At 29.5% G+C, this 17,768-nt stretch overlaps 2 protein-coding genes across 3 annotated transcripts; both read right to left on the bottom strand.

Moving 5' to 3' along the window:
• Nucleotides 1-775: 775 nt before the first annotated feature.
• On the bottom strand, nt 776-3,615 carry LOC114193511. The gene is made up of 3 exons (XM_028083339.1): nt 3,135-3,615; nt 2,526-2,891; nt 776-1,641 (listed from the first exon to the last, which is right to left on the bottom strand). Exons 1-3 carry the CDS (start codon nt 3,414-3,416, stop codon nt 988-990), a joined length of 1,302 nt encoding a protein of 433 aa, XP_027939140.1. The 5' UTR covers nt 3,417-3,615; the 3' UTR covers nt 776-987.
• A 10,760-nt stretch (nt 3,616-14,375) lies between these two features.
• On the bottom strand, nt 14,376-17,441 carry LOC114193485. Of its 2 annotated transcripts, XM_028083311.1 has the most exons (3): nt 17,089-17,441; nt 16,175-16,762; nt 14,376-14,850 (listed from the first exon to the last, which is right to left on the bottom strand). In XM_028083311.1, exons 2-3 carry the CDS (start codon nt 16,588-16,590, stop codon nt 14,616-14,618), a joined length of 651 nt encoding a protein of 216 aa, XP_027939112.1. In that variant the 5' UTR covers nt 16,591-16,762; nt 17,089-17,441; the 3' UTR covers nt 14,376-14,615. The 2 variants fall into 2 exon arrangements, with proteins under 2 accessions (XP_027939112.1, XP_027939111.1); XM_028083310.1 differs by lacking the exon at nt 17,089-17,441 and having other exon boundaries at nt 16,175-16,981.
• Nucleotides 17,442-17,768: the final 327 nt, after the last annotated feature.

Genomic DNA, 17,768 nt, shown 5'->3' on the forward strand with positions numbered 1-17,768 from the left:
TGTTTTGTATATATTTTTACAAATGTGTTTCTTTAATTAAATAAACAAATTTCTATTTTTCTTTTGTGTCTGTATAATCTAAATATTTATTTCAAAAGAATATTTTTAAGTTTAAATAAATGTTTATTATTTATATTTGTAATTAAATTTTTTAATTTAGATTAATTTTATGAAATAAAAAGCTTAAGTTGTGAATCCGACCCTGTATTTCATGATTTCCGTTGAAAAGTACTTATACAGTAGGCCGAATTGTTAAACTGTGCAAGGACCTGGGCCAACCTAGTCCATTTTTTTATGATTTGTTTTTTGGACTTTTTTATGCATAACTTTTAGTCCAAGAGGGAGTAAGGCTAATCCTCTCTAATCTTAAAACAAATAGGAATTTACTTTGATGGAAACCATTTCCATTCACGATTTCAAAGTAGTTTTTAAAGAATTTATCTTTCACTTTCTATATTTATTTATTTTTTTAAATTTGACTGTGTTTTACTTTTTTTTTGAAGTATTTGAACGTTTTAATGTAATGAGTGTTTTCTGATAGGATTGTTGAAGATCCATTACATCATTCAGTGCTTATAGTAAGTTTTGTTACATATGATCTAATATACAATACAAGTTCTTAACACAAATTTAACTTATAAACAAGCTGCAACAATAAAGTATTTTTTAGATAAATACCGAGTGTTTGAAACATTATCTCTCGATGTGTATTACTTCTATGTGTTTTATTTCTAGTTCACATATAGACATCAACATAGGTATTACTATAACTTAGTATTCATATAAATAGATTCTTCATTTGAGAACCAGTAATTACTCAAATATTTAATATTAGACTGAACCATGTTTTAGTTTTTTAGAAACGATTTTAGTCTCATACTGATGTTATTTGACATACACTATATATATATATATATATATTTCCTACATGCTTGACCAAGCTCCACAAATGAAATGGTGTGCTCTTACAAAATGGAAGGTACTGATTTACATGTCTTCTTCTTCATCATCATCATCATCACTTTCACTACCACTTGAATCATCCACATTAACAGCAGCTACTTTGGAAACACTAATCTTAAAAGAAGCAGATTGAATCTTGTAAGGTAACTTTGTATTATTGCTTGCAGGCACCCTACACTCTTCCACCACTTTTTCTTCCTCTTTCTTCAAATCACTCGGTGGTAGGAAGCAATCAATGGACAACCCTTTGATGTTAAAATCCACTTCTTCAATCTTCCAAACCTCTTTTACTCTGGTTTTGGAATGGCCCTCAGGGCCTTCACCAAACCTAGACAATGTCACCCATGTTTTTCCTGCATGTGCTATGTTAATTCCATCTACAAATTTGTAGTCTTGTATCAGAGACTCCATGTTGGTTTCCCAGAATATAGAATCACTTGCTGTGGTTTTGAGTTTCAGCAAGTGAGAGTCTTCTAATTGGACCAAAAGACCTGTTCTTTGGCTGAAGTAGCCCCACACAGTGTGGCGTATAATCTCTACGTTGCTGCTACTTCTTGTTTGAAGTGAATTGGAATCTGCTTCAAGTTTTAATATGAAACATTCTTCGTCATTCACCGTCTTCTCTCCAATGCATATGGAGTTGTTGAACAAATTGGCCGTGGACCTTGGATCAAGACCCTGTTTAAAGGCATTAACTGTCAAAAAATTGCAGAATAGATGACAGTGTTTATGCAGAATTCATAAACACGAAGTAATGCGTCTGTGATTTGACACCAGCTAGTAGTGTTTAGTTTATTAGCACAATCCTTGGTTTGAAGGATTGATTGATAAGGCTTAAGAAGCATGGAATGGTCGTGTAATTATGATACGTCAATCATGGCTATTGATAATGCATATGATGGTTATTGTTAGTCATACTTCACGTCATGTTTAAATGCGATTACGTGTTGAAAGGCTTGAAGGACTTGAAAAAATGGATAAACCAGTTGTCATGCACTGAAGAATGAAGATAGATGTTGTTGACTTCTGGAATGAGGTAGGTATTGTTAACCACCTAAGTGGAGGAGTATTATACTTTTGGGTTCAGACTATATAAGAAGAAATTTTTTTGTATTACATATTAAATTGTTGACTTTTGTTAATAAATGTAGACGCCATTGCGTTCTGGGAGGGGTAGGTTATTAATTTCTGTGCAAAAAAATGAGGAAAGTAATTTGACTTTTCTGAGAAAAAGTTCTGGTGTTCTTTTTTGAAAAGGAAGCACCTGGTTTTGGGAGAGTAACATTTGGTTAGGCAGCGGTTGAAAACATGTTCAAACTAGCTTTTCTGTTCTAGGGAGCTAGAAGAACAAAATACAAAATGCAACGTATTTGGGAACACATTCAATTCAGATTCACACTCACACTTGAGTGACTCATGAAATCAAAGAGGAAACAACTCTTAGTGCAAGAACACGGTTCAGAATATAACACATCAAATCCTAATCATAATTTAAGAACTCAAATTAAAGGGGAAAAAACTGAAAAAGATAAAGATATTGGTGAACTTTAAAGAGAAATTACCTGAAGTAAACGCCTGAGTGGTCTTGGTGGGCCACGAGAAGCATGAGAATGGTGCCAAGGTGTTTGCCTCCATGCCACTTTTCCATCACTCCCGGCACTGATTTTGTAACCGGAAACAACCAGCTCCAAACACCACAGTTCTGGCTTCTTCTGCCACACCACAAACCCTCCCACTTCACCTTTCTTCTGCATCTTCTTCACCTTCACCATCTTCTTCTTACTCGCACATTCTTCCCCTCCTGAAAACTCTGTTGCCCCTACTCTCACCTCCCCCATCGCGTACATGCTTTCCACCCAATTCAAAGCTCTCTCTCCTCCCACAGCCGCCACGTACTGTTTCACTATGTATTTCGCCATCGAAGCCTCCTTCACAATGAAAGATTCAAACTTTAGATACATATACACTAGTACTTCTTCAGATGCTTTCTGGGGTAGCTTTTCCATGGGAATTCGAGTTTCATATCAGTAATCGGCATAATAGTAAATTTTTGCGTTAAAAAATAACATCGATTACTGAAGTGAAACTCCAAATTGAAAAACAGTATTAAAAACATATAAAAACTGCGTGGAAAACAGAGAGAATGTTGTGTTGGTAACTAGTGTACTAACAATGTTATGGGATTTAATGGTGATGGGTTGGTTGTGAGAGGTGATGGGAAGAGGGATCAATGGTGCGCCAACAACACCAAGCAAGAGTTGCATATCAGTATTTTGGTCTCCATAGAGTGATGATGATGTAGAAGATTCAACGTTTGGCTTCATCCATGACTTCATGTTATGCCAAGCTCTGCTGGTTCCGCTTTTGATGGTGAAAATCTCTTCTGGGATGGGAACCTCCAGCACCGTTTGGAGCCCATCCTCGCGAGCAAGATTGGGACAGAGCTTCTTCATTGCAGAGAGAGATATAGGAAGCAGAAATCAAAGAAAATGTGGTTTGATTTTGATGAGCATGAAATGAAGAAAATGTTTATGGGTTGATTGAGAAAGCTTATGAGATGAGGAAGTGACGAAAGAGAAGAGAAAAGAGAGGGTTGGAGTCTTGAACTGAAAGGGAGAAGGATATAGTTATACGAGTGTTGTTGAGTATTGAGTATGTTACTTTGGAAAAAGATTAACAACCAAACTATGGGGACCCTCACTTGTTTTTTCTCGTCGTGTTCGCACGCCTCTCGTACTATTCTTAATAACTTAAGGTTTCCCTTTAAATTTAATGTACATGTTTGAATAATTTTAAGGTTTTCATCTCTAACTTTTTTATTTTTTCTAAAGGGAACATGCTAAGTTAGGTTGTAGCTGCTTATCTTTATTTACTCTGTCACAAAATGAAAGGCCAAATCCTCATAAAAGTCCTCCGGTTCATACCTTATAGTCTTTCTAAACTCCAAATTGCAAATATTTATTGCATCGCATTTTAGCTAAATTATTAACCCAAATGTGTCCCATATATTTAATTAGGGATATTTCTGACACAGAAATAAAATATACAATATCAATACAACATTAAATTTAACCTACACATAAAAAATTAACATCTTCTTAAGATAATGATTTTACGAGTTTGTATGATTCTTCACATTTTTATTTTTACCCGTTTAATCTCCAAACTACCAAGATTTCACCAAAGTGTTTGATATTAAATTTTGCAAAATTTGACCAAATTTTATATTGTGTCTGTCAGACTTAATATAAAACTGGAAGGTAAGTGAAAGAATCAATTCTAAAAATCCGTAATAAAATTATATAGTTTTTTTTGTTGTTGTTCCTTTTGAGTAAAAACGTAAATGGAAATTCAATGATGTAACAATCTGGTGTTCTTTCTCTTTCGCATAGTAATATTATAATTAATTAAGTACACAACTTGTGAGGAAGTGAAATATGTATATACTTAGTGTGGCCGCTACACAATTGGGATAGTTTCTCTTGAGACACACACATACACAATAAGTGAATTTGATTCAGAGGTAAACAACTTAAAATAAAAGTGAAATTGAAGAAAAGAAAAAAGAGAAGCTCAATTGGGAGAAAAGAGAGTAATTACCCCACAATTCAAACTTTGTTACCTCCTACAATGGCATGAATACTTTTATGTAAGCTTTGTCTTTTTTTACCTAATAATTGCAAACTAGTTAAAAGGATAAGATGATGGTTATTGAAGATACGATACCTTTTAAGTTGAGATAATGTCGGGGGCAACACATGATGCATACGAAGAACATAAAGATTCATGTTTGGAACAAGAATGCAAGATATGAAAGATGCGACCAACATTCTAAAATTGTAATTGTAATTGAGAATGGTAGCCCATGGCCCTGGCAATTGGTGGTTGCTGGTTATAGGTTAGGCTCACATGAATTTGTTCATGTCTCCGGTGAACAGGGCCACATGAGCTGTGGTTGGATCCTATTTCTGATTATTGGTGACAAGAACCTGTTATGCGACAAAACATAACTTGTCGTTTCTCGATTCTGAATCATTTCATTCACGTTCATGAAAATGCTGCACCAATTAACTATGTATGATGTTGTTACAACCATCGAGAGTTTTGTTATTTATGAATTTTTTTTGTGTGTATAAGTTTTATATAATTAAGAAGGAAAGTGTCTGTTCAATATATCACAATTAGTTTAACTGGATATTCATGACAATGATTTTTGTTTGATATTATATTGTATTGATATGTTCCATTCGATATTTGATACCAAGTACTGAAAGGGGCTTGCCTTATAGGTTGAGTTTGGAGTGAATAGTTTTCTTAAGGAGATAGAAAGAGGAAAAAGTTTTAATATATGAACGGTGTTGATTGAGTTGTAAGTATTTTATAAATTTTGAGATATTTTTAACTGGGTATTTATTAAAGGATTATATATATATATATATATATATATATATATATATATATATATATATTAGTACTCAATAATTTTTATATTTTTGAATTAAATTACTGTTATTTAATTAAATGATATGGTCGTTATTTTATTTATTTATTTTTAATGTCTTAAAATAATATTGTGATTAATGTAAATTACTGTTTTTATTCAAAAGTGTTAAGTAATGTGAGATTCATCTATATATAATGATTATATGAAAGTTGTGATAAAGTATGTCTACTTTATTACTTAATACAATTTTAATAAAATAATAAAAATAATTTGTTATTAATATTACTCTATATTAATCACTAAATATCATGTTTGTTAATAGGTATATATTAAAAATTAAGACCACGGAACATTTTCATAGTCACACGCCCATTAACATAACAATTAAATAATGCAGAATTAAAATATATAAAAAACATATTTACTCAATATAACAAACAAATCTGATAAGAAATTAAAAAAATACTTAAATTACAAATTAAGACAATAAAACTATTATTAGTTTATATATACATTCATCTTAAAGGTATGTTTTTGGGGTGTATTCACTTGAAAAGATTGATTTGGGAGAGAGATAAAATGGATTTGAGTGGATTAGAAAGTGGAGTTTGTGTTATTATTTTAAAGGAATTTGAATGGTGAAATTGAATGAATTTAGAGGTAAAGTTTATAAAATTTTGTAAATAATTTGATTGTTATGATTGATTAAAAATTAATTTTAATTGAAAGAAAAATAATATTATCAAATTGTCTTTGATGTTAAAAATAATATAAAATTATATTTAAATGAGTTAGATTTATTTTATAAAATTATTTAAATGAATAAAGTAGAAAAAAAATAATAAAAGTACAATACATTTATACGTTGAAAAAAAGATATATAAAAGTTTTAAAAATTAAAATATTAATTATTGTTGTAAACATTAGTAAACATAAACGAGAAATACACATATTTATGAATAAAAACTATAGATGAGTGAAGAGTATAATAATATTTTATTACTAATCACTAAACGCATGTTAGGAAAAATGTAAAAATTAGATAATCTTGAGATTCCTTATTACCCTAAAAGCATTCCTCAGTAAATAAAAAAATTCAAATGAGAGTCAATAAAATATATTAAAAAGATTAATCATCCACACTAATTAATATCATAGTAAGTCCAAAAGTATCTGGAGGTAATTTTTGCTTGAGAAATAACTGGACATTATTTCAAACAAATTCGAATCTCCTTAACTGCAGTGGAAAAACTTTTAAAATGGGTATTATTAAAACAAAAAGTAAGTATTCTTTTTTTATTTCGAGAGAATTAGCATTTTGGTATGAAAAAGGAGCAAATGCTGAAGAAAGTATTTGACACTGAGAAGGAAATTCATTTTTCTAAAGACAGAAGTTCATTTTATTTTATAAAAATTACAACCAGGCTTCTATGTTATTACTTATTACAACAGTTCAGTGTTTTTGTACCTTTTAACTAATTAATTAATTAATATATTTAATCACATTGAGTTCAAAGTTTACGTTGCTCTATAGGGATCAACGGCATTTTAGCAACAATAAGTAATTAATTAATGATTTTATAAAAAGTAGAAAATACAATATATATATATATATATATATATATATACTAAAATTAAAATAAAAAATATATAAATACATTAAAATTAAAAGAAAATATTTTTATTTATATTAATTTAAATATATTGATAAGTGTCAAGAATAATTAAAATTTTCATTTGAAATTGACATATATCCGATGATATTATTTGTGTATAAAACAAACCACCTAAGACACATAATGGTGTAGTGAAAATTAAAGTTTTATGAATTGTTATGATATTTTGTTGTTTTGCAATAAATATGAGATAAAATAACAAGTATGCAGCTGAGCTACGGTCACTAGTGTTGAGCCATGGAAGTAGAAAAGACAAAACAACATATTTTGACATTTTGGCTGAGTACAACAAATGGAGTTGAACCTCATGAGGAAACCTTCTTTGCAAGAAAATTTGAAGAACAAATCCATAAGGCTGAACAGTCGAGAAAATTCTCCCAAGAGAAAAAGGTCAAGTGCTAAGCACCAGGATAAAGGAGTTGAGAAGGAAACCCACTTATGAAGAAATTGAGTGGAGTGTTAGAAATGTAGCTATAGGAGAGAATACGATATGTGAGGCTTGAGGGAAATGCTCTTAGTGTAAATCTTATGTGTAGATGCTATTGAAATTTCATTATAATATTCTATGAGTAGTTGAACTCCCTCGTATCCAGGTTTGATGTACTCAATTCTGATTTTATACACTTCTACTTCTTAGGTATTTATCTATGCTTTCATTCAATTGTTTGTGGTTTGATTTATGCTTAATGATGACCTGATCACTCATCTCTTTAACTGGTTTGGATTGAGTTGGGAAAATGTTCTCAAACTAAGGTCCAATCAAATCACCATACATGTACTAGTGCTTTTTTGGTACTTAGAGGGGATGCTGGATGAAAGAGTCTTGCACATGAAAGCAAGGATTTATTCAACGAGTCTTGCATATTAAAGCAAGGATTCATTCTACCAGGAGTTGAGGAATTGTACTAGTTTGAAGTCCTTAGGTTTTAGTTTTGCAGGGATGAACCTAGATCTACAGAGAAGGAGTACTCCCAGGATATTGACATTGAATGATTTGCATAGTAAGTAAACAAGATGGTAATGGTGTAGTAGAAGAAGATGAGATGAAATCAAATCATAGCCCATACTCCACTCAATCTATATAATTATGACTATCTATCTACATATACTCTATCACAATCAAAAATCCCAACAACAAACTATCAATACACTTGTTAAATCCTTGTGGATACGATACTTGTTGATACTACTAGTGCACTTGCTAGGAAATGGTTAAGATATAATTATCAAGTTTTTAGCGTCGTTGCTTGGGATTTAGTTTAAGTATTTGGTAGTTTTAACCATTCTTTTTGTGAATCTATGCATACTATGTAAAAACCATATTTGTATAGTTAGTTTGAGTTTTGTATTTTGTAAAGTGTTAATTTTCATTTCTAAATTGCTTTCACATATATCTCAAACAAGAGGCGAGTTTAAGATATACATATTCCTTTTACTTGTTTGAAAATGTGTTTTGTGCCATTGGAATGAGATCTCAGAGGGGAGACAATAGATGCATCAATCATTTGAAAATATGCAAAATAATTTTGTTGTTATTGTTGCTGATCGAAGGAAAAAATTTTCTGCATAAAATCTGCTGATTGTGTAAATTTCAAATTTGACAACTCTGACCACTTTGCTTGTTTGATGCATAACTTTGACCACAATTATACAATTGAGCTGATTAATTTTTCTTTATATTCTTGATTCAATTATCTTTAATTTGAATGTACAAACATAATTTTTGGAGGTCTATGGAAGATGTAGTTTAATTTTGAAATTACCAGACGAACCGTATAGGACAACTTTGACCTTTATTGCTTGTTTAACGCATAACTTTCTCCACAGTGATCCAATTTAGCTGATTCTTTTCTCTATACATTCTAGATTCAATTGATCTTTAGTTTGAGTGTAAGAACATAATTTTTGGAGGTCTATGGAATGTGTAGTTTAATTTCGAAAATTCCAGACGAATTGTAGAGGACGTCTTGACCTTTGTTGTTTGTTTGATGCATAACTTTCTCCGCAATTATCCAATTGGGTTGATTCTTTCTTTCATTGCACTTTTTATTAAATGATATTCAATTTGAATGTTAGAACATACTTTTTGGATCTATGTGGTGAAAGGTGCAGTTTTGAAAAAAACAGACAGGTTGTAGGAATGCTTATTCTAATTTATGATTTTAAGTGTTTTTTTTTTTAATTTTAGCTTGTGAAATCAAGTGCTGTGATTTTTAGTCCATTTTTAAGCATTTAATTTAAAGAAAAAAGATTGAATGAAAGCTCGAGAGAATATAATAATTGCTGCAATCAACAAAGACAAGAGCATATCAACGCTAAGCTTGGTGCAGAGTAAAATTTTGTAGAAAACTTTGAACTTATACTTTTTTGTTTAATTGTTTTGCACAAATTTTATCTTTGAAGAATTTAAAAAACATAAGCAAGAACAAGCCTAAAAAAAATTTAAAGAAATCACTTGTTTAACATGTGAGATGACTGATAAAATAGATAGAGAAGATGACATAATCATCATTTGAGATTTGTCATGCACCTAAGATCCAATTTTTTTTTTCAGATTTGTCATGCCCCTAATATCCAAAAAAGTTTCCACATATTTATGAATAAAAACTATAGATGACATAATCTTCACATTTATTTACGGGCGAAGATCATGAAAATCATTAAGTTCACTTATGGATGTTGTGCAACAAAAGGAATTGGACGGACTATAGAAGTTTTGAATAGTTGACTAGTGTTTAAAAGACACAACTAACTAATACTGAAGCTGGTCAAACAAATCAAGGATTTGAACCATAGGCATAATTTGTCAATACTAAAGCTGACCAAACTGTCCCAATTAATCTTTCTTGAGACATTGATGTCCCACCTATATTTTTTAATTCATTTTTCTTGTCTATTTTTCTAGATTATTTGCAACTCCTTCGTCTAATGCAATTAAAACTTCAATTCTATTTTTCTATAAAAAAGACACATTTTTGTTAATGTATTATTTTATTTATTTTTCTTTAACATGGTATTAATAATATTCAAAATTTATTTTTATTAAGATTTGGATCTATGAAATTTGTCATTATATTTTTCTCGCTTTTCATCATGGTTAATTATATGGGACACAAAAATATCATATTAATTATAAATAAAACAAAATTAGACTACATAAAGAGAAATAAATTTTCTTTTCTATTTTTTTAAAATTAAATTAAACTTAAATTTCATCATATTTGTAAAAGTTAACCATAGGATATTATTTCACAATTGATACACATGTAAAAGATTTACTATAAATATCTAAATAAATAAATATAGAACTATATTAATTAAAATAGAATATTAATTGTAATTTTATATATATATATATATATATATATATATATATATATATATATATATATATTTAAACAACAAGTAAATTAAGCATAGTAAAAATCACTTATCTTAAAATTAATTTCTATTGTAATTATAAACATTAATTAGTATTAATTTTTTTATTAATATTTTTTAATGATTATGTAAGTTGTGTTGTACAGTAGTTTACAAAGAATAATAATAATAATAATAATAATAATAATAATATAAACTTATAAACATGAAAATAAAACTATAGTCTAATATGAGGAAATGATGGGTGTATGTGTTTTTTTATTGCATAAATAAACTCCAAAAACGAGTAAATTCAAAAAAAAATCCAATAAATAAATAATTAGTATCTTGAAAACAAAAAATTTAAAATAGTGTTCGTGATTTACTTTATTTATTTATTATTAAAATCTATTTTAATTGTGCGGGGTCAAATCTATTTTTAGCTTAATTTTAATCTTCCTTTATTTATTTATTTATTTATTTATATATATATATATATATATATATATATATATATATATATATATTTTAAATTCAAACCTTCTCAACACACTTATTAACTTATTAGATAGTCAATAAAAAGGGATCTATTCTAGAAATAAGTCAGGATAGATACGTATATTTTATGTCAAGATAAGTCTACCTACACATCACTAACCTTTCAGACACGGAAAAAAATACCCTCCTAAAATTGATAAATTAAAATTTATCAAAATAATTGTTAAAAGAATATAATTTATACTAAAAAAATTACATATAACTATAAATTTTATTAACATCCCACCTAATGATCATAATATTGTCACATCATTACTTACCAAAATCCTAATCCAAAAAACATCGGTAAAAAATTATAAAGTAGCACGAAACAAATATAATATTATACTAAACTCTATTTCTAATATATTTGTAAATGTTATGACTAAAGTAACATTTAGTAATTAAGCTATTTTAAAATATATAACATATAAAACTCATATACATATATTATGAATGAAATGTTTTTTTTTTCGCACATTCACATATATGGGTACAGGTGGAATTTCCAATAGCATAATAAATAACATAATAGAATAATGAAAGAAAAAATAATAAAAAAGAAGTTGAGAGGTGTACATGAAGGAAGATTTAGGTGAAAAAAGAAGGAGCGTTGATCGCGGCGAGTTAGCGGCAGCAACTCGTGCATCCACTCAACAAATTTCTTTCCAATTTATTACCATTAATCATAGCATTCTAATTATTCTGCTTCAACCTTTATTATCATCTCATTCATGTTTTTGTTTTTTCTTCTAAACCTAACTTCTTTCTCATTTTACACACCTTTTTTTGTCCTTTTTTGTGTAAACTTACAATTCCTGTATTTAGGATAACAAAAACCTTAAGACTTTTTTATTATTATTATTATTATTATTATTATTATTATTATTATTATCAATTATTGCTATAATTTTATCCAATAACAACTTATAAAAAAAGTATACTATTTAAACTAGTTATCCTAAAAATTAATAGACTTAATAATATATTTTTAATATATTTTCAAAATTAACGTTTTTATTTACAGGAAAATGTTAGTTTATATAAATTATATTAATATATTTGAAAGATAAAACTGTGATGAAAACGTTAAACTTGTGACGAAAATATTAAATTTTAGAAAAGAACAATATCTAAATATATAATTACATTAATTTTAATTGTATTAACCTAATAAATTTGAAGTTCGAAGATTGAAACTTTGATGGGACAAAAGAAAAAGGCTTTAAATAATTTATTAGGTATTTATTTTAATATGTCTAATAATTTCACTTAATTTATAAGTTAAAATTTATTATACTTTACATTATTCTCTCTTATGATGCACAAATACGATGATACGATACGTATATAATATGTCGATACATTTATTTTCAAAATAATAGGATATGATACGTGATAGATACACGATATATGAATAATGAAACATGTACAATAATTATTACAAATATAATAAATATATGTTTATTAATGTGTGAATCCAAAATTCATAATTAGAGACCAATTATTTTAGTAGTCAAAACCTAGTAGCTAATGTTAGTGACCAATTTAAAAATCAATTCATGATTGAAATTATTTTAATTATCAATTTAGAGACTAATTATAATTTTTTAGAACTATTTTAATTGTCAATTTGGTTACTATATAGTGACTAATTATTTTTTGTCACTAAAATTATTCACTATTCTTTGAATTTTATTGTAGTGCATTACGACCTTATAAAGTAGATACTTTATTGATAAGTATGGTTAAAATATCATAAAGGATCGGACACCATACGTGTCGGATACGGATACGTGACCCAAATTGAAGTATCGGTGCATCATAGCTCTCAACCCATTAGTTATTGGACAAAATCAAAATCATTATTATTATTACTTTTATGTGTAGAGATAAGATCTTAATTAATTATATGCTAACAATTATATTATTATGATTCAATGTTGGGATACAAAATTAATATATAGAAAATAAATCATAAGTTATACATAAATTATTATTATTTTAAATAAAAACACGTCAAAAGTAAATTATATATATATATATATATATATATATAATATTTGTAAGCATAATACTTAATTAAATTATGTGGTTAAAAATATAATAATTTTGATCTGAAATAATATTTATTACTTTAATTACACTATTAACATTCTTATTTTTGGGAGTAAACTAACGACACTTAATAATAAAAAGTAAAAAAGTAAAGGTTAAAAATGTCAGAAATTTAAAGCTAAAATATTTTTGTTAGGATTAGGAACATATTTAAATTAATATTAAAACAATACTTATGTTGAATATGTTAAAAAACTTTATAATGATATTTGGAGCACTAGAGAAAATAAAGCATTATATCATGAAATGATTAGGATACAATATTAATGCAACAATCATTCAAGACATCATTATACACTATTTTTGGAATAAAATTTTCGATTCACTAGATCGAATCTCACCTTTTAAAAATTCATTGTTCACCAATGTTCCTTTCTTAGTCCTACTAATTAAGATGAGAATAAAATCATTGTACGAATCTTGGAGGATAAAGTCTCAATCAAAATCTATTTTCCCTTCTTTCTAAGTCTTTATCAATGCTAAACATAATTATTAATGCACAATTTTTTCATTCGGGCTAAGGAACAATTCTTGTCCCTACTATAATCTAAATTTGGTTGAATTTACTTTAGTTGCATATAAGCAATTTGGTGCATGGTAAGGAAAGTGTACTTTTAAGAAATGACCAAGATCTTAAAACACTACTCTCATTCATTATCTATTGTTGTTTTAATTTTTTTTCCCTAAATAATAAGAAAAAAAATAATTGTTTGATGTTAAAGCAAACTCAAACTTTCTATCTTTAGACTGACCATAGTAGTTCAATATAGGAACAGTTTGATTTAATGTTAGAGTATAATCAGGAAAAGAAAAACGCCCATTTAAAAAAAAATGGAAAAATATTATTTGTTCTAACCATAAAACAAACTGGTTAAATATATTTTTGGTCTCTTAAGTTTAAGTGAAATTTAGAATTAGTCCATCTCTAAATTTTTTTAACAATTTAATCCTTTATCTTTTAAAATACGTGAATTTAGTCCTTTTAATTAAATTTTATTAAGTTTATCTGATGTTTCAAGCGCATTTCTTGATAGTATTTGAATTACTTACACCGTTTGACCCATTTTCGCTTCAATGTTAACTCAAATATTATCATAAAATAGGTTTAAAATGTCAATTAAATTTAACAAAATTTGATAAAAAAGATTAAATTCACACATTTTTTAAAATGAATGACTAAATTGATATAAAGTTTCGAAAATGGACTAATTCCAAAATTCACTGAAACTTGAGTAACCAAAAATATATTTAACCCAAACAAATCAAACCAAAACCAATTTGTAAAATAAAGTTTGCATTCACTTATATATTATAAATTAACTTTATCTCTAATCAATGTGATACTTTCAACTACAATGCAGCAAAATAAAAGTAAAAATAAACGTGTATAAACATATGGAAAGAAAGAGAGTTACAAGGAAGTATGCAGACACAGGTATTGAGTTTGATACCTGTGTTAAGAGGAATTGAAGAGGGTCTAATAACCCCCCATCATCTTAACCTGCTTCATCCTCAATTCAAGAGGGTACATTAAAGTGAAAGAGCCAGGATATGACAAAGGCAAACACCATACATGCTAGCAGGAAATTCAAAAAACGATGACCCTGCCAGAAATTTCGAGTTTCTGTGGGTGCTGCTGCTCCAGATGCTGCTGCCGCGGAACTATCATTTCCCTCATTCCATTGTTCTGTCATTTGAATTTCAATAGCTCCAGCTACATTGTGTGCAATTGATCCACAGATCTCACATGTTCTGTTAATCATACAGATCAATACTTAGTACAACTTACAAAGTCTATAGAAGTATGGAAGTTTTGATATCATGTTCCCATAATATGATAGAAGCAAGTTTTACACTTGCAGCAGTTTAAATGAAGGATAAACAAGAGCAACAATTTTCTTCTTCTTTGTTTAGTTTATTGAAATTCTTTATTTGCAATTCACAGAATTACATTCCAAACTTCAAACTGAAATTAACCTCAACTGTTTCTGCATCATATATACCCACTCTTCACTCATTCTATTGAAAATTACAGGATCCTGTCAAGAATAGGTGATTATTAATTCATGAAATTCAGGTGTCAATGGGTCACGAAAGTCCTCTTGAATAATACACTTGTTCATGATTTCTTTTAAAGAAAGAAAAAGGAATCAATAAATAAAGGGACGGTTATACTAATCTCCCTTGAGGTTAACATTAATTACCTTACATCTTTATTGATTGGGAAACCACACCCACCTCCATAAATGTACTGTTTTCACAAAATCCTTCTTTTACAAGAAATTTCTCATATCACATCAACTTTTGCTTATGGACCATACATGCTGTCTCATTAAAAATAACAAAGCATTGAAGGCAAGTTTAGTTTTTCAAAAAATAAAGCTTTCAAAACTTCAACAAGTGAGGTTTAAAAATTTTGTTGTTTTTTAATCAAAAGTTCTATATTGTTCATTCAAATAAACAAAAGGTTATGATATCATAACAGTTATTTATTTCAAAATTACCAAAATTGGAAAATATTTATTTAAAACGAAAATTCATTGTTTGTTTTCCTCCAAAACCTCACTCTCTCATCGAACATACTTTTGAAATTCAATTCGTTCACAATCAACTGGACACAGAGGTACAGAAGCAAATCAATCATGCTTGAACAGTCCAACCTGCATAATATGATATTTTCATCTCCTCAACCAACATTTTTCTTTAAGCATTTAATCTTTACCTAAACCATTTTGTGAACAATGTGGCCTAATTTAGCTCACACAAGGACCTTCTTACAGCAAAAGAAGAACCTGCATTATTATCCCAAATCCTCTTGGTATCATAAGCATATGCTAAATTTCTATAGGGCAAGTAAGCAACAAAAACAGAGAAGTCAACTCAAAGCACCAGATTTGGGGAAAAAAAATAGATTATCCATATCTCAAACTAAAGCAAGACCACCAGATACCTTGTTCATAACTTCACTCCAAAAGAAAAACACCAAGAACTTAAAAGTGGAGTGTTGATCAATCTTAGAATTTCACAATACTTTGCCAGGAACCAAGCCATTTCAAAGCCATAAAAGTGTACTTACTTGTTGCCCTTGATCTTGAACCAAGCCTCTGCACACTGCTTGTGAGCAGCAGCCAAATCATCCTTGCAAGAGCATCCCAGCTCAATGGGAGTTCCAGATTCATGGTTGGTCATATCCATACTGAGATGGCAAATCCTACAATCCCTCTCCACATTATCCAAATGCACCTTAACTTCAGGGACTGAACCCTCTTCCAGATCCACCTCCACCGAACACTCTGAAGCAGAGGATCCTCTCTCCTTCTCACACACTCCCACTATCTCAGTGCCAGGATCATGGGAAGACCTTTGCTCCTCATGCGACCGGTCGGCGGCGTCAGAACACCCCTCGTCGGCGGCGGAGCTCCGTTGACAACAGCCATTACTGTCTATGTCAACGACAACAACATGAGACTTGTCTTCAGTAGTGACCAACATTTTGAGCACCCAAGTTGAGAATCTTCATGTAATGACCCAGTGAGGCAAAGATCATTAATACCCACAAGTTTTTAGGGACAAAGTTTCAGTCTTTCTGAAGCCCAGCACGAGTTGTGTGACTTGTGTGCAAGGTATTTGATCTCTCTCTTCTGAGACCCTGACACAGGAGGACCTTTGAGAGAGAGAGAGAGAGAGAAAAATGGATCAGAAGAGATGATATGAGAGAAACAGCATTATGATTATGCAGTGATCTGATGGGAGAAATATAGCAAAAAAATAAAAATTCCCTATTGTTTTGTTTGTTTGTGTGTAAAAAAAGAGGGGTCTTGGAAATCTAACAGTGTCTCCCTCTCAACACAAAGACCCAAAGCATACACAGTTTTTAACATGTCTGATTATTATTATTATTATTTTCTGTGTCTATACCATGTCGTTACCATTATAACAAGCAAAAGAAACCTTAAAACAAAGAGAGATTGTTGAACACGGGTCACTCACGGTGAAGTGACATGGTGTGATGAGCTGTGGGATAAGTGGGGCCCATGTTTCTTTTTCCCTTGTGAAGTATGGTGAGAAACCAGTGTGGTTTTTCACTGTGGCTGCAAATCATGAGTTCAACTGAGGAGAGAATGCACGAAAGAAGGAAAAGGGAAAGGAAAACGAAAAGAGAAGAGAATGAATTTTTGAAGAGTGAGAGGTTATGATTGACAGATAGAGAGAAGACACCTAAAAAAGCTCTTTCTTTTGGCGCTGCCATCATCAGATCAAACTGTGAAAAGCACAAAATTCTTTGTCCTCTTTGCCATTCACCGCTTTCACTTTTCTCTTTCTTCCTCTTGTCTTTTATGTTTATGGTTTTTCTCATTCTCTTAACTTCAAGAAATATGAAAATCAGAAGTAGTTTCCATGTTTCTACTGCCGCATGCTTAAAGTGGCAGAAGCAACAACATGTGATAATATTCGGTGATAAAGATGATTGATATGCCATGCTGAATATAAAAAATATCTGCAAGTGCAGATTCTGTAAGAAATTTAGTAGGAAAATAAAGAGATAAAAGTTTAAATAATTTTTGGGAATAATAATTCTTCGCTTTATATTTTACCATGTAATTTTGTTAAACTCAATCATAGAGGAAGCAAATACCATATTCCAAGACATAGGTTTTAGCATCCATTGT

Source organism: Vigna unguiculata, chromosome 8 (assembly GCF_004118075.2).
Source record: "Vigna unguiculata cultivar IT97K-499-35 chromosome 8, ASM411807v1, whole genome shotgun sequence".
Lineage (NCBI taxonomy): Eukaryota > Viridiplantae > Streptophyta > Magnoliopsida > Fabales > Fabaceae > Vigna > Vigna unguiculata.